Source organism: Scyliorhinus canicula, chromosome 15 (genome assembly GCF_902713615.1).
Source record: "Scyliorhinus canicula chromosome 15, sScyCan1.1, whole genome shotgun sequence".
Classification (NCBI taxonomy): Eukaryota; Metazoa; Chordata; class Chondrichthyes; order Carcharhiniformes; family Scyliorhinidae; genus Scyliorhinus; species Scyliorhinus canicula.
This window is the reverse complement of record NC_052160.1, coordinates 58,639,662-58,661,565: the sequence shown is the minus strand read 5'-3', so window position 1 is coordinate 58,661,565 and position 21,904 is coordinate 58,639,662. Positions and strand designations below refer to the sequence as shown.

At 45.3% G+C, this 21,904-nt stretch overlaps 1 protein-coding gene across 1 annotated transcript in view; it reads right to left on the bottom strand.

The window, feature by feature from the left end:
• Nucleotides 1-17,605, bottom strand: part of LOC119978913 (mesothelin-like protein) — a 32,684-nt gene extending 15,079 nt beyond the window's left edge. The window contains exons 1-5 of the mRNA XM_038820849.1: nucleotides 17,382-17,605; nucleotides 11,782-11,897; nucleotides 9,387-9,418; nucleotides 5,154-5,223; nucleotides 289-470 (exon numbers count right to left, since the gene is read on the bottom strand). Coding sequence (XP_038676777.1) covers nucleotides 289-470; nucleotides 5,154-5,223; nucleotides 9,387-9,418; nucleotides 11,782-11,845 — 348 coding nt within the window. The 5' untranslated portion in view covers nucleotides 11,846-11,897; nucleotides 17,382-17,605. The remainder of the gene's footprint in view (nucleotides 1-288; nucleotides 471-5,153; nucleotides 5,224-9,386; nucleotides 9,419-11,781; nucleotides 11,898-17,381) is intronic.
• Nucleotides 17,606-21,904: the final 4,299 nt, after the last annotated feature.

Sequence of the window (21,904 nt, the reverse complement as noted above, 5' to 3'; positions counted from 1 at the left end):
AATTTGCTACCAAAGGAAGCAATTGAGGCAAAAACATATGTTTTCAAGAAAGTGTTAGATAAAGTTCTTGGGGCTAAAGGGATCATAAGATATGGGGGAGAAAGTGGGAACAGGTTACTGAGTTGGATGATCAACCATGATCATAATGAATGGTGGAGCAGGCTCGAAGGGTCAAATGGCTTCCTCCTGCTCCTATTTTCTATGTTCCTGTGGTTCTAGGGGGTCAGTTGCTTTGGGTATCGGAAGGATTCAGCACAAAAAGCATCTGCTCAAATCTTGCAGGCTTACCTCTCTCAGCTTCCTTTTCAGAATAAGAAGCTGGCCTCTGCTAAAGGCGATATGTCCCAGTTCAGTGAGGTTCGACACCAGCACACTATTGTTCAAACAGGCGTCTAACTGGTCAGCAGAATAAAATGCAGCCAATAATGAATTGTTGGTCATTTCTCTTGTAATAAAGCCCTCGGTACAACCTGTGAATACAAAACATATTTGATGCGCGAGAAGTCTGCAAGTATCATTTTATATTGGATATCACAATGCCAATCAGCACTTTGTTCAGTACATAGGGACCGAGGAAGAACCAGATTGAGAAAATGTTAGTCAGCCCATCGCTCTCATCACATCCAATGCCTAATAATGTTATTCTGTGATGGGCATGTTAGTGTGGGTGCGTCCTGAAAGCCGCAATTTTAAAACTCGAGTAATATGTGCAATAAATCAGATATCTAAGATATGTAACAAACTGTCAAATGCATACCAAACGTTGGCGAGAAGGATGGTTGCGAAAGTTTAAATTTACTAGCTAGAGAATGAATTCTTCATTGCCAGGAGATCCCCCCATTTCGCAGGAGTGAAGGATTTTCAAGTTTCAAGATCTATTACCTCACTACAGGGAAACAGTCTAGACGTCGCAATTATGCACAAGAAAGCTGTGCTTGTAACTTGTCCCAGTACAGAAGGTCAGCGGGTGTTCAAGTAGCTCAGAGAAGGTATATCTATGCTTGATACAGCAATGAGTGCTCTCGCAAAATACTTCAGGCCGTAGAAAAATGTGATGATCAAATGATAAACATTTCATCAGAGATTCCCGAGAAATTGCATGTCCATCAAACAATATATGGCAGCATTGTGGCAAATTATCAATCAATGAACTAACTTGTGACCAATTGATTGAAAATACTTGAATTTCATGAAATCGAGAACATCTCCTCATGCAGATTGATAACTTAACCCCTGGAAAAGGTCAGCTCGAGTGCAAAGAATTGCGGACAAGGAGATCTCAGTTAGCTCATCATCCTGTGGAAATGCTCATCTGGTCAGAACTTCATGGCGAGCTTGAGGGAGGAAGTACAACTCATGCTAAAAATGGAAACATTTTGCAAAGGTGTGTGGGTCACCTAAGAAGAAAACTTCATTGGTTTGCCACATAGATGTATCTCTTCCTGACTGTGAGATACAACATGTACCGTATATACTCGCGTAACTTTCGATCTCGCGTATCATGCGACCCCTAAATTTTCGGCCCAAAAACATGCTTTTAAGTATACCTCATGTATCATGCGAGTGACTTTTTTGGAAATTAATTTTGGAAACTAAAATTTCCAAATGGTATCATTGTGTGTGGTTTCTGCAGAGTTGATTCTGCTGTGAAAGCTGTTCGCGATTCGAACAGCTTTCCAGCTGGCTTTACTAGCGTTGTTCAGCCACTTGCCGTTTCCATTCATAAAAACATGAATGGAAACGTCAAGTGGCTGAACATCTTCCCATCAGAATGCTGTGGTCACAATCAGTAGTATTCTGATGGGAAGATGGGAAGAGTGGATTCTGCTGTGAAAGCTGTTCGCGATTCGAACAGCTTTCGAGCTGGCTTTACTCGCGTTGTTCAGCCACTTGCCGTTTCCATTCATAAAAACATGAATGGAAACGTCAAGTGGCTGAACATCTTCCCATCAGAATGCTGTGGTCAAAATCTGAAGAGTAGTATTCTGATGGGAAGATGTTCAGCCACTTGACGTTTCCATTCATGTTTTTATGAATGGAAACGGCAAGTGGCTGAACGACGCTAGTAAAGCCAGCTGGATGCTATGTGACTTATCTTGGCCAGCATTTCACACCCGCGATTTTTGTACCTCGCGTATCATGCGACCCCTGAAATTTAGGCTTCAAATTAGGTGCTCAAAAGTCGCATGTTACGCGAGTATATACGGTATACTATTAGAAAAGACAAAGAACCAGGTCATTTTAAGGAGTGCTGAGTTGAGATTGTGGGTATCTCCGTGTCATTTTTTTATTGATGTTGGCACTAACGTACCTATGTTGAGTGACAAGCTATATCATCGGTATTTTTTGCAATTCTCTCTCACTCCTGTAACAGACACTTTGCAAGCTTATGCTGATTCTATTGTTCCAAGTTGGCTGGATCTTGGATAGACAAGAGAGTCGAGGATTATGGAGGGGCAGACAGGAAAGTGGAGTTGGTGTGACAACCCGATCAACCATAAACTTATCAAATGCTGGAGCAGGTTTGATGGGCTGAATGGCCTACTTATGCAACTAAGTCCTCTGTTCCTATATGTGCAAATAACAACACTGAAGCATTATCAACCATCTTCAGCCAGAAGTGTCAAGTGGATGATTAATCTTGGCCTCATCCCGAGGTGCCTAGGTCACAGCTGCCAGTCTTCAGCCATTTTGATTCAGTCCACATGATATCAAAAAATGGATGAAAGCACTAAAGACTGCAAAGATTATGAGCCCTGACAATATTCTGGCAATAGTACTGAAGATTTGTGCTCCAGAACTTTCTGCACCGCTAGCCAAGCTGTTCCAGCATAGTTACAGCACTGGCATCTGCCTAGCAATGTGGAGAATTGCCCAGATGTGTCCTGTCCACAAAAAACAGGAGAAATCCAACTCAACCAATTACTGCCCCATCTGTCTACCCTCAAACATCAGCAAAGTAAGGGAAAGAGTCATCGATAGTGCTATCAATTGGGGCGGTACGGTGGCGCAGTGGTTATCACTGCTGCCTCACGGCGCCGAGGACCTGGGTTTGAACCCAGCCCCGGGTCACTGTCCGTGTGGAGTTTGCACATTCTCCCCGTGTATGCATGGGTCTCACCCCCATAACCCAAAATGATGTGCAGGGTAGGTTGGTTGGCCACACTAAATTGTCCCTTAATTGGAAAAAAAGAACTGTTTACTCTAAATTAAAAAGAAAATAATGCTATCAATTGGCACTAACTCACAGTAACCTGCTCGCTGATGCTCAGTTTGAGTTACGCCAGGATCATTCAGTTCATGACCTTATTACAGCCTTGGTACAAACAGGAACAAAAGAGCTGAACTCAAGAGGTGAGGTTTGAGAGACTGTCCTTGACATTAAGGCAGCATTTGACCGAGTGTGGCATCGGGAAGATAATGTAGAATCGGGGAAAACTCTCCTCTGGCTGGAGTCATGCCTAACAGAAATAAAGATGGCCGTAGTTGTTGGAGGGCAATCATCTCAGCTGCAGGAGTTCCTCAGAGTACTGATTCATCGGCACAAGTTTATGCAGTGCCAAACTGCTTCATCAATGACTTCCCTTCATAATGTCAGAATCATAGAATCATAGAACCATAGAATTTACAGTGCAGAAGGAGGCAATTTAGCCCATCGAGTCTGCACTGGCCCTTAGGAAAGAGCACCCCACTTAAGCCCACACCTCCACCCTATTCCCGTAACCCAGCAACCCCACCCAACCTTGTTGACACTAAAGGGCAATTTATCATCGCCAATCCACCTAACCTGCACATCTTTGGACTGTGGGAGGAAACCGAAGCACCCGGAGGAAACCCATGCACACACGGGGAGAACGTGCAGACTCCACTCAGATAGTGATCCAAGCCGGGAATCGAACCTGGGACCCTGGAGTTCTGAAGCAACTGTGCTAACGACTGCTGCCCAGAAGTGGGGATTTTACTGATGACTGCACCATGTTCAGCACCATTTGTGACTCCTCAGGCACTGAAGCAGCCTGTGCCATATATAGCAAGACCTGGACAAGGCTTGGGCAGGTAAGTGAGAAGTAAGTGCCAGGCAATGAGCATTTCTGACAAGAGAGAATCCAACCATCTCCCCTGACATTAATGGCATTACCATCGCTGAATCCCCCACTATCAACATCCTGGGGGGGTTACCATTGACCAGAAATTGAACTGGACTAGCCATATAAATACTGTGGTTTTAAGAGCAGGTCAGAGGCTGGGAATTCAGCACCGAGTAACTCACTGTCTCATTCCCCAAAGCCTGGTCACCATCAGCATGGCACAAGTCAGGGGCTTGATGGAATACTGTCCTCTTGCCTGGATGAGCAGTTCCAACACACTCAAGAAACACAACACCATCCAGGAGAAAACAGCACGGACTTATCTGATTAATACTGCACTCCTGTATGCTTCACCTGATGCCGGTGTCTACTTGTTTACATTGTGGACCTTGTGTTGCCCTTTTATGTATTTTTTTTAAAAATTTATTTTAATGTACTAAATGATCTGTTTGAGCTGCTCGCAGAAAAATACTTTTCACTGTACCTCGGTACACGTGACAATAAACAAATTTAAAACACTCACTCCGACTGCCTCCGACGCACAGTGGCAAAAGTGGTGACAGACACGGTAGCACAGTGGTTAGCACTGTTGCTTCACAGCACCAGGGTCCCAGGTCCGATTCCCAGCTTGGGCCACTGTCTGTGCGGAGTCTGCACGTTCTCCCCGTGTCTGCTGGAATGTGGCGACTAGAGGCTTTTCACAGTAACTTCACTGCAGTGTTAATGTAAGCCTACTTGTGACAATAAAGATTATTATCTACAAGATGCACTGCAGCACCTTCGAAATCCGCGATCTCTCCCACTTAGAAGGATAAGGGCAGCAGATTCATAGGAACACCACCGCCTGCAATTTCCCCTTCAAACCCAAACACCATCCTGATTTGGAGCTTTGTCATCATTTCTCCCCTGTCACTGGATCATGATCCTGGAAATTCCTTCCTAACTGCACTGTGATCTCTGAAATAACTCAGTATCTAAGACATACAGCAAACTAGCGACTAGGACACCCTTCCCTAACAGCATATACAGTCAGGTGAATATTATGCTTCACTGTCTGTTACTTACTAGTGTTGCTTCTCAAGCTTCTTTTAAATAACATTCTACTGGATCTCTGTGATTCGTTCTCACCGACAGCCTGCAGAGTGGGAAATAATAATATAACTGCGAATCTGTTTGTGATACAATTTAAATGAACAATGAAGTGAACAATTAACTCAAAAAAGTAGCCAATGGTGAATATTCAGCAAGTAGGTTATACACCACCAATCAACATGTGAAGCAGGATTCTCTGACCCCCCCCGCCGGGTCGGAGAATCCCGGGGGGGGGGGGGGGGGGGGGTGGCGCGAATCCCGCATGGCCGCCCCAACGGCGGCTGCCATATTCTCTGGCGCTGGATTTCCAGCGGGGGCGGGGTTCACACCATGCTGGTTGGGGGCATTTGGCAGCGCCCCCCCCCCCCCCCGGCAATTCTCCGGGCCCCGATGGGCCGAGTGGCCCCCCGTTTTTGGCCAGCCCCGCCGGCGTAGGTTAGACATGGACCCACATGGTGGGACCTGGCAGGTAAGTCGGCTGTGGCAGTCCTCGGGGGGCATAGGAGGATCTGATCCCGAGGGGGGGGACCCCACGGTGGCCTAGTCCGCGATCGGTACCCACCAATCTGCGGGCGGGCCTGTGCCATGGGGCACACCTTCCTTCCGCGCCGGCCCCTGTAGGGTTCCACCATGGCCGGCACAGAGAAGACAACCCCCTGCGCATGTGCCAGAATACACTGGCCGGTCTGCGCATGCGCAGAATCACGCCGGTGGTTCCGCGCATGCGCGAGATCATGCCGGCCCTTCGGCGCATGCTCAAACTTGCACAGTCCCTTCGGTGCCGGCAACCCCTCTGGCGTCCACCTAGCCCCCGGAAGTGCGGAGAATTCCGTACTTTTGTGGGCTGTTGATGCCAGAGTGGGTTCGTGCCCGTTTTCCTGCCGATGTGGGGACTTAGTCCCGCGAAAGGAGAATTCCACCCATGGTATTAAATGGTTTTGATGTTTTAAGTCGGTTCTGTTGCTTCTATACACACTCTGAGGGGAATGTTGTATAAGGCCCAATTACAGGTGCAGGGATCGCAATGCACAATTAACCCACCCCTGGTTCCATTGAAGCACTCAGATTTTGTGCTGCCTACTCATTTAAATGACTTAGCATGCAACCCAGTGGACCATGCTGCCGATTGGTTAAACTCTCAACAGGGGACCCAGTTACATGCCTGGTTAACATTGCGCAGACAGCCTGGTTCTTGTTAGGTCAACAGACCAAATCCCAATTTCTGTTAGAATGTCGGACGAGAAACCCCAAACAATTTGCAATTGTGAGGAAAGGATGCTTCACCCCAGGAGTGATGACTCTGACCAACAGATACCTTTTATGTTAAAACCAACTTTAATTAAAAACAGAATTAACTACAATAAAGAAACAGCTTTACAATTAACATGTAAACAATTCTTAAATAATCAAACCCGGATTCTCAGCACTGCAGGCAGCAGTGCTAACCACTGTGCCCCCGTGCCATGCAGAAGCAATTATTACCTCCCTTTTATGACTCCTTAATCACAGCTTTAGTAGACATACTGCCTGTAGGTATATTAAACCAGGGTTTTTAATAACATTACTACAACAAATTTTAAAATATAATATGACACTGTCCTACTTTGATCACAATCTCTTGTAGGCAGCCTATCCCTCTTAAAGAGGATCTGAATTAATTTAATATAAGCTGCTGTGACTGTCTCTCTGGAGGCTAGGGTGGAAGATAAAAGACAGCAAATATTTATTTTCCAGCTGTGATGAAAAATGAAAATGAAAATCGCTTATTGTCACGAGTAGGCTTCAAATGAAGTTACTGTGAAAAGCCCCTAGTCGCCACATTCCAGCGCCTGTTCGGGGAGGCTGGTACGGGAAATGAACCGTGCTGCTGGCCTGCCGTGGTCGGCTTTCACAGCCAGCGATTTAGCCCAGTGTGCTAAACCAGATTAATGATGGAGCTGGAAAGGAGGGATGTCAGATTTCCACAGAGGGGCCAGCAGGCTCTCAAGGTCACCCAGAGGAGGGAATGGGAGTAAGTGGTCAGGAAAGTCAGTTCTCAGAATCTGGCCCTGGCTGCAGTTCCGGAAGGTGATAACACACGTGATCAATGGCAGGGATGCATCTTCAAAGAACAACTCCGAACCACTACATCACAGCTTAGCACATTCCTCAATGCACTCTCACACACCTTCCAATGTTGCCAGATTTGCAACTGCCCCTCACTACTTCCACAGACTCCCAACTTTTCAGTTTTGTCAGGCACATAACTGAAAGAATCAGAATAAAACCACTGAGGGACAGGCACACCTCCATCTCCAGAGCCCTCAGGAGGAGATGGTGCTCCTCATCATGAAGCTGGCTGTGACCTAGGCCATTGCAGTTGGTGTCAACAATGAGGATGATGATAAGTTCCTGCCTTATGCACCTTCTTAAACCCCGCTTTGCACTCATCCTGCTATCCGGCATGAAGTACAGGTTGCCAATAGAACATAGAACATAGAACATTACAGCGCAGTACAGGCCCCTCGGCCCTCGATGTTGCGCCGACCTGTGAAACCCCTCTAAAGCCCATCTACACTATTCCCTTATCGTCCATATGCCTATCCAATGACCATTTGAATGCCCTTAGTGTTGGCGAGTCCACTAATGTTGCAGGCAGGGCATTCCACACCCTTACTACTCCATGAGTAAAGAACCTACCTCTGACATCTGTCCTATATCTATTTCCTCTCAATTTAAAGCTATGTCCCCTCGTGCTAGACATCACCATCCAAGGAAAAAGGCTCTCACTGTTCACCCTATCTAATCCTCTGATCATCTTGTTTGCCTCAATTAAATCACCTCTTAACCTTCTTCTCTCTAACGGAAACAGCCTCAAGTCCCTCAGCCTTCCCTCATAAGATCTTCCCTCCATACCAGGCAACATTCTGGTAAATCTCCTCTGCACACTTTCCAATGCTTCCACATCCTTCCTATAATGCGGCGACCAGAACTGCATGCAATACTCCAAATGCGGCCGCACCAGAGTTTTGTACAGCTGCAACATGACCTCATGGCTCATTCAATGGTGAATCTATTGCTTTCCATCCCACCTCAGCCTCCCCCTCTGCTTTCAGATACCCAAGAACTGCAGCCTGGCCAACCAGTGCAGCCTCCGTGTGAATACTGAGAACAATGCTCGACCCCTGGTGAAGAAGCACCATGAGTTTATCTGACATTGGCAACCACCAGCACAGTTTGGCACTGCATAAACTTGTGCCGATGAATCAGGTATGTGGTGAATCACTGGATACAAATAAGCCACACTGGCCATGTGCAAAGAATAGTTTGTGTGACAATGCACCAGAGGAGGTGCTCACAGACAAATACTGAGACTGTGGGCTCAATGGTCGAGGAGAAGTTTGATACAAATGCACATCAAAATTCAGGCCTGCCACAGAGCCGCTTGTAACTATCAAGGAGCAGGGAGGATTTGGCTCTGACATGTCTCGGGCTTTGTACAGAGCTTGGAGCTCATCCTTTTCAACATTGAAGTGATGGCTGACTCTAAGATGGCAGCTATGGATCCACTGGTGATGCAGCATCTGGACTGACATCTCAGCTTCCACCGCAGCACAGGCAGAGGTCACCCAATGTCCCAATGCTACATGGGAAGCCTAGTCTGAGGTCGTGAGAACCATATTTATTTCCACACAAGTCCAGCTATGCAGGCTCAGACTGCTGTCGTCATAGCTACAGATACCAGTGCTCGAAGGGGCCACCAGACCCTTGCCACAATCCAGAAATCTGTGCTCCAGCATATCACTTGGAAGTACTGCCCTGAGGGAGTGGCTCCATGGCAACTGGTTCAGGGTGCTGCTGTCCTCTCTCTGGAAGGCAGCCTTCGTACTCCCAGCAATGCCACTCTGCCAGCGCCTTCGCTGTGGGCTGTCAGTCAGCCAGCCCAGAATGCTGCTACCCCTGTTGAGGTGAAGAAGTCTGGAGTCTCACACTCCCACAAGGCCCAGATCTGCTTGAGGCCTTTCTCTAAGGCCAACTGGAGTCTCCTCCAGCAGCCTTCCACCAGCCATGCTTTAGCCACTGGGCTGGGAGCACTAGGCCAGGCATGAGCATGTGTAACACAGGCACTGAGGGAATGTGATAAGTTCAGTTTTACATGTGTTATTGGAAGTAATGTTGCATAAAGTTGTTTTGGAAATTTTTTGTGGGGAGGTTTTGTTTACTTACCAGCTGAGTGTACAAAACGGTCAGAAAAAATCCTAGAAGAAAATATCAAAACAAAAATGTTAAAGGAAAGTCCCACAAATCATTTGTTAATAAAAACACATGCACCTCATGAATCAACCCGGTGTCTAATAGTTGATACGTTGACGAGTCGAAGAAGAAAAAACACTGGCCGAAATTTCCTGCTCTGTCACCGTCCCCCTGACCCCCAGTGGGATCTTCTAGTCTGGCCGATGACGGCCCATCCCCCCCTATCCCCCGTGTTCACTGTCAGCAGGGGTTGCAGAGCACGCAAAGCCCCGTAGGTCTCAGCGGGACCGGAAGACCCTGCCACCGGCCAATGATGGGACACCTCCGCTGGGGTGGGGGTCAGGTGGGGTGGGAGAGCCAGGAAATCCCACCCACTGATTCAGATCCTCTAACCCAGCAACTGGCGATTGAATATTGAGCAGCACCGATGATGGGGATGGTCAGTGCATGGATCAAACTCCTAGTAAAAGGAGCAAAAACAAAAATGCTGGATGAACTCAGCATCTGTGGAGAGAGAAACAGAGTCAACGTCATATGGACCCGAATCATTGGAGTGACATCCCCGCTGATAGCATTCTCCATTCCGCCGGCAGTGTTGGGTCGCTACAATGGGAAATCCCATTGGTCTGGAGCGGGGACAGAGAATTCTGCTGCCAACGACAGCACACCGCAGAGAAACATGCGGCTGAGGAGGCGGAAAATTTACCCCATTAACTCTGTTTTTCTCTCATCATAGATGCTGCCAGACTTGCTGAGTTTATCCAGCATTTACTGTTTTTATTTCAGATTTCCAGCATCCACTATTTTATCCTGCAAAAGGAGAGTTATTTAGCTATATAAAAGCTTGATATTACATGATGCGATGCCATTACAATACTTAGAGCCAATCACTTGAAGCCACTACAAAGCCATCTAAATGCTTCGCCAACCCCAAGTGCAAACAATTGGAGACTTAACTTTATATTTAGTATTTTATTCCTGCCAAATTTTCCACTGATGTTTTTCATAACCGGCACAAGTGGAAGAATCTTGGACCAGTGAACTCTTCAATATATTCAAGATCTCTGAGGTATCGAATTCCGCAAATTAAATTCCTCTGATGATAGGTTTGAATTACAATGCTTTTATCTGTGCCAGCAGTACCGAGTTCTAAGCGCAGGGTTTTGTGAGCCAGCTGAAAACTAAATTTAAAAACTGTCAGGACTCATTGAGCCCGGCTGCTGAGAAGGCTCTTCTCCACCAGGTTTCCAATCGGGGCTGATGGTCTGTCCAGCAGTTCTTTATTTTGGCCTGTAAGTGGCTGCAAATGATCCTCTGCTCAGTGAAGCCGGTGTTACCAGCGCAATCTGAAAATGCCATTGCTTTTATTACGCTGGCTTTTCCCATTTTGAACCAGCATTCAGCTACAGGTGGTTTCTGGAATTGAACAACAGTAAGCAGCCTTAACCTGGTGTAGTGCTGCAGTGAAGCCAGACACAAGCTAGAGGAGCAGAGAATTCCTACAGTGTTGAAGGAGGCCATTCGGCCCATCGAGTCTGCACTCTACCTAGGCCCACTCTTCTGCCTTATCCTGCAACCCCATATTCCCACCTAACCTGCACATCTTTGGACTGTGGGAGGAAACTGGAGCACCCATGTAGACACGGGGAGAAAGGGCAAACTCTGCACAGTTACCCAAGACCAAAATCAAGCCCGGGTCCCTGGCACTACGAGGCAACAGTGCTAACCACTGTGCCACCATGCCTCCCCTGCCGCAGCATTTCAACTTCCGATATCAGCTCCCGGGACTCAATGTTGAGTTCTCATAGATCTCAGAGAATTTACAATACAGGAGGCCATTTGGCCCATCGACTCTGCACCGGCGCTTGGAAAGGGCACCCTACCCAAGCCCACACCTCCACCCTATCCTCATGACCCAGTAGCCCCACCCAACCCAACCATTTTGGACACAAAGGGCAATTTAGCATGGCCAATCCACCAAACCTGCACAGCTTTGGACTGTGGGAGGAAACCGGAGCACCCGGAGGAAACCCACGCAAACACGGGGAGAACGTGCAGACTCCGCACAGACAGTGACCCAAGCCGGGAATCGAACCTGGGACCCTAGAGCTGTGAAGCAACTATGCTAACCACTGTGCTACCGTGCTGCCCTACTCGGCAACATTAAATTTTGACCTGTCTCCTCCACTTAAGGCTCTTAAAGTTGTTACTTTTTGTTACAGTTTCCACATTCTCCTTCCTTGTAGTCGTGACGAAGAGTCGAGAGGACTCAAAACATTTTCTCGGTTTCTCTGCTGGTAGATTCTGGCAGATCTGCAGAGTTTTCCCAGTGTCCTCTGTTCTTGTTTGAGCAAGAGGATTGACTTACCAATGATGGTGACTACCGTGACCTTCATTGAAATGGTACAGTCAAACAACGCTGCATTCTTCATCTTCGCTGGTCAGATGTGGCCCTTTCCAAACCAAAAAGAACCAAGGCTTTTCCTGTAAAAACAAGGGTCATAATTATCATACTGGCAAGCAAGATGCAATATGCTTGGTTTTCACAGACCAAAATATATGGTTGGGAAACGCATGGTGGCACAGTGGTTAGCTCTGCTGCCTCACAGCACCAGGGACCCGGATTCAATTCCAGCCTTGGGTGATTGCCTGTGTGGAGTTGCACTTTCCCCTCGTGTCTGCGTGGATTTCCTCCGAGTTTCAGTTTCCTCCCACAGTCCAAAGATGTGCAGGTTAGGTGGATTGGCCATGCTTAAATTGCTGCTTAATGTCCAAAGATTAGGTGGGGTTGCTGGGACTGGGCTGGGGAGTTGGCCTAGATGGGGTACTCTTTCAGAGGGAAGCACAGATGCAATGGCCTCCTTCTGTACTGGAGGGATTTTATGGATTCTGAGTGAAAGGATCCCAACTGAATGCAGTATTTTTTGTTTCTATTTCCGTTTCCTCTTAGTTCAGCATTAGGGAAGTCACAATACAAGAAAAGGTGCTGTCAATCTGAATTCTAACACCACTTCCAGCTTTGTTGGCCAATTTAACTTTCTAAAATCAATAGTAATTTCCAACTTGTGGTGGTATGAATGTGAGCACTGCCATTGGTGCAGAGCATGGGTTTCCCATTGGCTCTGGCTCGTCATGTGCCTCTTGTCCGATTGGCTGGGACTAGTCATGTGACTGCTCACCAATTGGTCGCGCGGCAAGTAGACCCCGCCTCTGAGGCGGGGCATAAGTACCCAGAGTTCCCGGTGGTCGGCCTTTCTCTTTAGTCGACCACGGGCTAACAACTAGCTGATTAAAGCCACAGTTTGGATCTTAATCGTGTCTCAAGTCCAATTGATGGTACATCACAACTTTCTTCACTGAATACTCTTGGATGTAGATTTGTTTCTAAGCTATCAATCGTATTGCAATTGATTGGCTCTCACTTCCTCCTCATTCTCTGAGGTTTCGGCGCTGAGTAGGTCAGGTTAATTTAATATAGGCCCAATCAGTTCTGTCACTGTGTACCAGGTGTCCTTTTCTTATGAATGGTTCATAACAATTCGACTCAAAACAATAACTGGAACTGAATAAAGACCAACGTGACCCAGAAAGCTTGCTGCCAGTCAGCTTATTGTCCATGTTATTTTTTTTTAAACTTTACAAAGATAAAATCAAAACATGAAAATGGACAAAAGAACAGTCGACATCAGTGAGGCGAAAGGACAAACTGGCATTTCAGGCCTGATTTAAGATACAAATGGGTAACTTGTGAATAAGTTAAAATCTCAACATTCGAGTGTCTATCTTTCATCTGATCTCATGAAGACTTAACATCCAAAATGAAACTTGTCATTTATCTGGGATTACTGTTCATTTGACGGTGAGGAGAAATGAGCCGGCTCCCCTCTTTATCCACCCCACAGGATTGGCCACAACAAAGGTAAGTTTAAAATTCTTTCCCTGTGAATACTGTTTCCCAATCCAAATGTATTTATATTTTAATAAGGAGCCAATTAAACCAGGGTTTCTTGAGTAACTTGCTGAAACCTCAGCGAATGAGGAGGAAGTGAGTAAGTTTCTGAGTCTTTCAAACCCGAGGGGAAATAATAGAAGATGCAACCCACATTCACACAGATCAGAAATAAAAGTTGAGCCCAAAAAGAAGTTAAAAGAAATATACAAATCAGTCCTTGGCTTGTCCATGAGGTGTATATGGTGGGACACTGTGGCTGTTTATGTACTTTTGGTAAAGCCTGGAGCACATTTTGGAGGTTTGGCAGTCTGTTGGAGACACTTGTTGGTTTATCCCAAAGGGCAGGTTGACATGCTTGCCTCTGCAGGGGTGACTGGGGAGGGTGCCCTGTGTTCTCCTGCTTGCTGTCTGTCTCCGCTAAAACACGCTTGCCTCCAGCAAGAGACAGAGAGAGAGAGGGAAAGAGTGATGCTGTTGTGGTTCTTTTCCTCTCCCACTGCCTATATTGATCATCAGAGCCAGTTTTAGATAATTTCCCTGTGTATTCCTGGGAGGGGAAGTTGCATCCCAAAGCCCTTTTGCTTTAATCCCAGAAACTTTTTTCTGACTCATTCTGAGATATAAATCACCAGGAGATGGGTTTTTGGATGTCTAATGGGGATGTAGTTGGCTGAGGGGGGACAGTTTCCATTGTCTTCACAATATAGGAGATTGAAGTCCAGCCTTTCGGATTTTCCATGCCTTCGTTCCAAAAGTCTCCATTTGAAGTGGACCTTGACAACTCTTCAGGTGTGAAATTCCATGCCCTCCCAGAATAGGTCTGTCAACATGATCCACGAGGTGGAGATGCCGGCATTGGACTGGGGGTGAGCACAGTAAGAAGTTTTACAGCACCAGGTTAAAGTCCAACAGGTTTGTTTCAAATCACGAGCTTCGGGAGCACTGCTCCTTCCTCAGTCGAATGAAGAGGTATGTGTATGTACCTCTTCATTCACCTGAGGAAGGAGCAGTGCTCCGAAAGCTAGTGATTTTAAATAAACCTGTTGAACATAATCCACATACGAATTTTCCAGAAAGTGGTCACTTTACAGTAGCAGCCCATCTTTTGATCAGTGTCTTTTCTCATATTTTTTTACTAAAAGTACTCTTTCAATAGCTCAATATGCCGTAATTAGTTGAAGAAGTTGTAGGTGGCTCTCACTCCATCATTGTGTCCATTTTTACAATATTGGATCAAACATTTCAAACCAAAAATGAGATTAAACATTTAAAACGTCATAGACTCCCAATCCTTTTAAACAAAACATTCTTAACAGAGAAAGGTGATACATTCGTTGGAGCCATGATAACTCCCATGAGGGAAATTTATTTAATGCTTGTTTATTTAATCATTGTAAAACTGTGTGGTTCCGAGGGATCGGGGTGTTCTGGTACATGAATCACAAAATGTTAGCATGTGATTAGGAAAGCAAATGAAATTTTGTTGTTTATTGCCGGGGAATGGAGTATAAAAGTAGGAACGTTTTTTTGTAAATTTCATGAGACCACATCTGCAGTATTATGTGCATACTGTCTACACTTGAGAAATGATATAATAGCATTAATAGTAGTTCAGAGAAAGTTCAATCATCTGGTACCTGGGATGAAGGGGTTATCTTATTAAGGTGGGACAGGTTGGGCCTGTATGCATTGGAATTTATAATAATGAAAGGTGGTCTTATTGAAACTTAATGGTCAGAATTCTCCGGCCATTCACTGGTGACAGGATGCTCTGGTCCCTCCAGCTGCACACTGCACCCCACGGGTTTCCTAGCGGTATGAGTGACTTCAATGGGAATTTCCATTGACAGCAGCGGGAGCAGAGAATCCTGCTGCCAGCGAATGGTTTTCCCACTGCCGGGAAAAATGCAGCTGGGAGGCCGGAGAATCCCGCCCCATAGGTTTCTGCGGGAATTTGACAGGGTGGATGTTGAATGGATGTTTCCCCCTTATGGGAGGGACTAGAAATAGGGGACGCAGTTTAAAAATAAGGGCTGTCCCATTTCAGACCAACATGAGGAAAGATCATTTTTCTCAGAGGGTGATTAGTCCGTGGAATTCTCTTTCCCCAGAGTGCAGTGAAGGCAGGGTCATGGAATATTTTTAAAGCTGAGTTGGATACATTCTTAATTGACAAGGGAGTTAAAGAAAGATAGGGGGTTGGCCGGAACATTGAGCACCCCATCATGCAGAACCCAACTGATGTCCCTGCCGTTAAAATTAATTGAGGTAAAATCCGCCAGTTCCGTAAGCGGCATGCAAAGTCCCCACAGATCTTCGATTCGGTGCTTGGTAATGAGATGCTTAAGGTCCAGATGATAAAGAGGAACATTCATCCCTTTATATACTGCATATCACCAGTGCTCCAGACCACTCGCAGACAAGTGAAGATCTGACATAAACAGTTTAAGAATCATCGTAAATTCTTAAACTAGCTAAGGTATTTTTCACAATGTTGTGTTGAGTATGTTTAACCCAATACATGAAAAATAATAAAAATTCATTGTGCAGTTATTTTGCAAGCATGTTTTGCTGCAAATGGCTATCGTTGGAGAAGTAGAAACAGACAGATGGAGATTAGGTTTCCAATCAGGCATGTGAAAATATACTTCAATCTCTGAAAGAAACATTACAAAAACATTTCAAATTGTCAGAACAGGAAAATGCAATGATGTTCGTATTTCCTGCAGAGATCAAGATGCACTCTGAGATGCTTCAATTCAGTAATGAGAACATTACACACACGTCAATATTTTAATTGCAGGGAGTACAATTCTGTTCAAACTATCTACATTGATCATGTTGCAATCTGCGCCATATAGTGGGCTTTACCCATTGCACCTTGGCGGCAGCTGCCTCAAGCTTGAGTGCATCCCTCAGCACGTTGTCCTGGACCTTGGAATGTGCTATTCTCCAATACTCGGTTGAGGACAATTCTTTGCACTGGAAAATCGACATGTTTCGGGCAGAGCGAAAAGTGTTTTTCATCGAGTTGATGATCCTCCAGTAGCAGTTGATGTTTGTCTCTGTGAGCGTCCATGGGAACAGCCCGTAGAGCACAGAGTCCTGTGTCACAGAGCTGCTCGGGATGAATCTCGACAAATGCCATTGCATCTTCCTCCAGATTTCTTTTGCAAAGGCACTTTCCCCGAGGAAGTGTGCGACCGTCTCTTCCCCCTGAAGCCACTTCAAGGACAGCACACAGGTGGCACAGAGGCTTCAGGCGTGCATGAAGGATCTGGCGGGGATCACACCACCAGCCAAGCTAGGTCTTGATGCTTGTTTGAAAGTTCTGGTAATGAGGCATTCTGCCAAATGATCTTGACAGTTTACTCAGGGAACCATCCGACAGGATCCACCATCTCCTGTCCCCTCAGGGCCATGGCTGTTTGACGGACTTGTGTCAAAGCTGCTTTTCTGAATAAATATTTCCATGAGGGACAGGTGATATGACATAGTCCAACTACGTGGGGCGTTCCGCGGTAACGCGGTCTTCACTTGTCTGCGAGTGGTCTGAAGTACTGTCGATATGCAGTATCGCAACACCAGAGACAGACTAGAACCTCAGCACGTGGTGACACTTGATATTCGCATACCGAGGACCTACCCACAGCTTGACGCAGCAAAGGTGTCCATCAGGATGAGGGTGACATTGAGTATATTCATTCCTTATCTGGAGATTTGGACACGGTGTATCCTCGGACATGATCCATCGTACTCTGCACAGACCGTCAGTGGGAGGTATGTGCCAATAGACTGAGATACATATGAACCACCCGAAAGGTTTCAAACTTTAGTTCCACAAGTCATATCAAAGTCACTCTGAAAGTGAGATAATACTCCATCTGACACCAATGTGATTTGAAAATGTACTCCGTGATCTCAAAACATTTTCCCAAAGTAAATTCTGTGTTGACATTTAATAAAACGGTGTTAATCTTAAATGCATAGAAATAAATCAAATCTTGAAAACTTACCTCCTGTTTTGTGGGCAGCCTGCTGAGCACCGGATAGAGAAACAGAACACAGAGGGCTTGTAACTGTAGCTAACCACTATCTGCTTCTCTTTATAGTGGAATCCAGGTGTGGCTCCTACGTCTTTACGAACATAACCTACGCCTTTGAACACATAAGATACATGAGTGATATTCATATTGGCATGGAAAGGGGTGATTCATGCTCTGAGGCTATTTGGTACAGCCAGAAAATGGAAGGCTAAATAACTTCAATTTAAGGTAAATAAATACCACATTCTATTCTCTGTAGTCACTCTATTTAGTCATTTTTCTCTCCTTTAGTTCCCATAACAACTAACATCCACAACACCAAAGGCCTTCTGGCAGATATTCTTGCAACACTTCTAAAAACACTCCGAGTTTCCATTACAACCAATTCACCGAGTTACGTCAACTCTAAGACACAGAAACAGGCCATTTGGTTCCACAGGCCTACGTAAGTACTTACGCACCACATGACCCACCTTCCACCTCTCTAACCCCATCAACCTATCCTTCTATTCCTTACTCCCTCACCTCTTTGAGTAGTTTCCCGTAAACAGGTCAGCGCTATTACCTCAGCCTTGTGACAGCAAGTTTTGAATTTGTTGTGTAAAACAGCTTTTCTATGTCCCGTGCGCACGTGCATGGTGGTTGCAAGGCTACGGGGGCGGATTTGAAAATAAGGATGAGAATTTTAAAGCTGAGGTCCTGTCTCCTGGCACATTTCACAAAATTGTCCCGGCCTGACTTGGGGAAAATTTGAATGTAAGTTCCAGAGGAAAGTCAAACACCGTGACAAATAGAAGGATGAGTTGTCTCGAATCAACCTTGGTCACAAAGAAGAGATAGTGTAAGTAAATGTGGGTCCTTTGTAGGCAGAGACTTTGATAGATAAAATGAAACAGCAGAGACATTAAACAAGCGTCCTGTGCCTGTCTTCATAATAGAAGACGCAAAGAACATATCGGAAATTATGCGGAAACCAGGGTTTCAATGAGAGTGAGGAACTTAAAGTAATTGATATTTGGAAAGCAAAAGTACTGGAGAAATGAATGGAGTTAAAGATTGGAACATATCTTGAACCTGGTGGCCCATACCCCAACATTTTTAAAAGAGGGGGCTGCAGGGGCAGTGTATGTATCTGTTCCAAAATTCCTTAGAATCTATAATGGTCCCTGTGGATTGGAAGATGTTCTGTCCTTTGTTGTAGCGGCAAAGTGAAACAATCATGTCGCGTTCATATAACATAGTGCAAGGGGTTTATTTACAAGATGCTGCTCACACAGGGTGCATTGGTGAACTCCACAAAAGCCCGGGAATGCTCCGATGACACCAGGGGCTGGTTTAGCTCACTTGGCTAAATCGCTGGCTTTTAAAGCAGACCAAGCAGGCCAGCAGCACGGTTCGATTCCCATACCAGCCTCCCCGGACAGGTGCTGGAATGTGGCGGCTAGGGGCTTTTCACAGTAACTTCATTGAAGCCTACTCGTGACAATAAGCGATTTTCATTTCATTTCATATGACATTGCACTAGCCAAGGGTGTTACTCTCATACATAACAGAAGATAGTTGTGGGCAGCACAGTGACACAGTGGCTAGCACTGCTGCCTCACAACGCTGAGGACCCGGGTTCGATTCCAGCCCCAGGTCACTGTCCGTGCGGAGTTTGTACATTCGCCCCGTGTCTGCATGACTCTCACCCCCACAACCCAAAGATGTGCAGAGTAGGTGGATTGTCCACGCTAAATTGCCCCTTACTTGGGAAAAAAAAAATTTGGTACTCTAAATTTGAAAAAATACAGAAAGTAGTTCATGAAACCTTGCCATTCAAGAGAAGAAGGAGAGAAAACAGGGAACAAAGGTCAGTTAGACTGAAGTCAGTAGAGGAGAAAATGCGGGAACCCATTATTAAGCATTTTATAGTAGAGCAGTTGAGAAATTAAAATATGATTAGGCAGAATCAATGTGTTTTTATGAATGGGAAAGTACATTTGACAGATCCATTGAAGTTTTGTTTTTGAGGGTGGAACAACCAAAGAGTCCATGGTCACTGACATTCTCCAAGGACATGGTAGCTGAACTAACAGAAGATATTCAAAAAGATGCCATACAAGTGGTAGTTGCACAAGATAAGGGCTCATTGGTAATATAGCATGGATTAAGGACAGGTTAACAGACAGAAAAGACAGTAGGAATAAACAAGGCATTTCAGGATGGCAAGGTGTACCTATAGTTGAGTGCCACACAAATCCATGCTTGGGGTTCCGCCACTTTCAATCTGTATCAATGGCTTAGATGAGGACACCAAGTGTAATGTATCCAGGATTGCTGACGATTCAAAGCTCAGAGGGAAAGTAAACAATGCAGATGATTCTAAGAGGCTGAAACGTGTTGACCAGTTAACTGATTGGGCAAGGAGATGATGGATGGAATATGATATGAGAAAGTGTGTAATAATTCCTTATGGCAGGAAGAATGAAATTACAGAATATGTTTTGAAAAAAATGAGAGACTATTTAATGGTGGCATTCAGAGAGTTTTAGTGGGGTCCTTCTTTGTAAATCAAAGTATTATCATAAAGGTACAGCAAGCAATTACGAAGGAAAATAGCCTTGTGAGGAGATTGGAATATAAGAGTAAGGAAATGTTGATGGAACTAGACAGGGCTTTATTGAGACCACAGCCGGAGTACTGTGGAAAGTTTTGGTCCACTCACCCAAGGATGGATACTGTTACCTCAGATGAGATGCAGCTAGATAGATTGATTACTGTGGTGGCAGAATTGTCCAGTGAGGAGGGCTCAAGTAGAAAGGGCCTATATTCTCTAAAGCTTAGAGGAATGAAAGGTGATCTCATTGAAAATGTATAACATATTTTTGAGGACTTGATAGAGTAAAAGCTGAAAGACTGTTCCCCCTGACTGCACAGTCTAGAACTTGAGGGTCACAGTCTCAGGATAAGGAGTCAGTAACTTAGGAGGAGATAAGAAGACATTGGTTCACTCAGAGGGTTGTGCATCTTTGGAATTGTCCACCCCAGAGGATTGTGGATGCTCAGTCAGTCAGTATGTTTAGGATTGAGATTCTTAGATTTTGAGCACTGCGGTATCAAGAGACAGGTAGACAAGTGGAATAGATGTAGAGGTCCATATTCATTGGCCACATAATTAATATCTACTTCTATTTTCTGTATTCATATTTAATATAAGAAGTGACACTCAGCAGGGACTAAGTCACTGTAAGTGGTTAGTAGTAAATTACATTACATATATAACAGGCTATTGAGTTGTAGTGTACTGAAATAGTTAGCCAAGGTTCAGGAGTTCAAAGCAAGTTGTAAAGTTCAGTTCAATAAATCTGAAAATTTGTGAGCTGGCATTTGGAAAAATCGCCTTTAAAACCTATCTAGTTTGCCTTCAATGACGGGAACTTAAGACCCCTACAGTGTCAGAACAACAGTGTTTCTGACCCAGATTTTCGGCACAATGGGGATGCTCACTATCATGGTGAGAATAACAGATTTGGCCAAAATTACAATGTCCTGCCCCCGAACTTGGTGTTTCCTATATTCATAGAGACGGCAGGAATGGAATCGAGTCAGACTGGAGTTCATGAATTGCAGAGGCAACTGATCATTTAAATCACCAGTTACCCCCACTGACGTGAGATCTTTGACTCTAGCTGCGTGAATCCTGGAGTACACAGATTCGACCAGGTAAAGAGAGATCTTAACTTGGTGGGTTCTTTAGTTAGTCTTTGGAGAGGTACGGTATCCCTTTGGGTTAGGTGCTGGGATACCTTTGGGAAAGATGAGGCATCCTTTTGGATTGTTAACATTAAACATGATTCATATTTTGCACAGAAACTCATTGGAACTGTCAAGGAACTGTTCACTGTCAACGCTGCCAAGGAAGTGTCAAAACTGTCTAGGAACTGTCCATGGATATGAGGGGAGTTGGAAAAGGGTGAAGCATGAGTGCCGGCATGGACAGGGCATAGCAAGTGTGTGTGAAGGATGTGAGCTGGAAGGATTTTTAAAACTGTTTGAATTTTAACATTTTCAGAGGCCAGAGGAAGGCCATGTGCCCAGCTCGCCACTGCACCCAGCAACCTCCATATTCGTTCAGGGTTCCTGTCCGACTCCTATTTCAGCCTGCCCACAACCACCCCCAACTGAAAACCCGACCTGTGGAAAATTGGGTTCACAGAACCGAGAACTCTCCCAGCTCTGTGCACCAGGACAAAAATCTGGGCCGCTGAGTCTACCCTAATTTTCAGTGAGTATTGATGCCCTCTGATGCCAGCCATATGAACAATTGCTGCTCAAAATCTCATCAATCCCTAAGTAATCAATGTGATGTTCCCAGCATGTGTTACCCTTGGAGAGAAATCGATTTCTGCCAAATATGAATTATACCTATTTTCCATAATTACATCTTGGAGAACAGAACTTAGAATCCTCGCTCCTCGCCCCAACACTGACTATTTCCAAATAATTTCTGT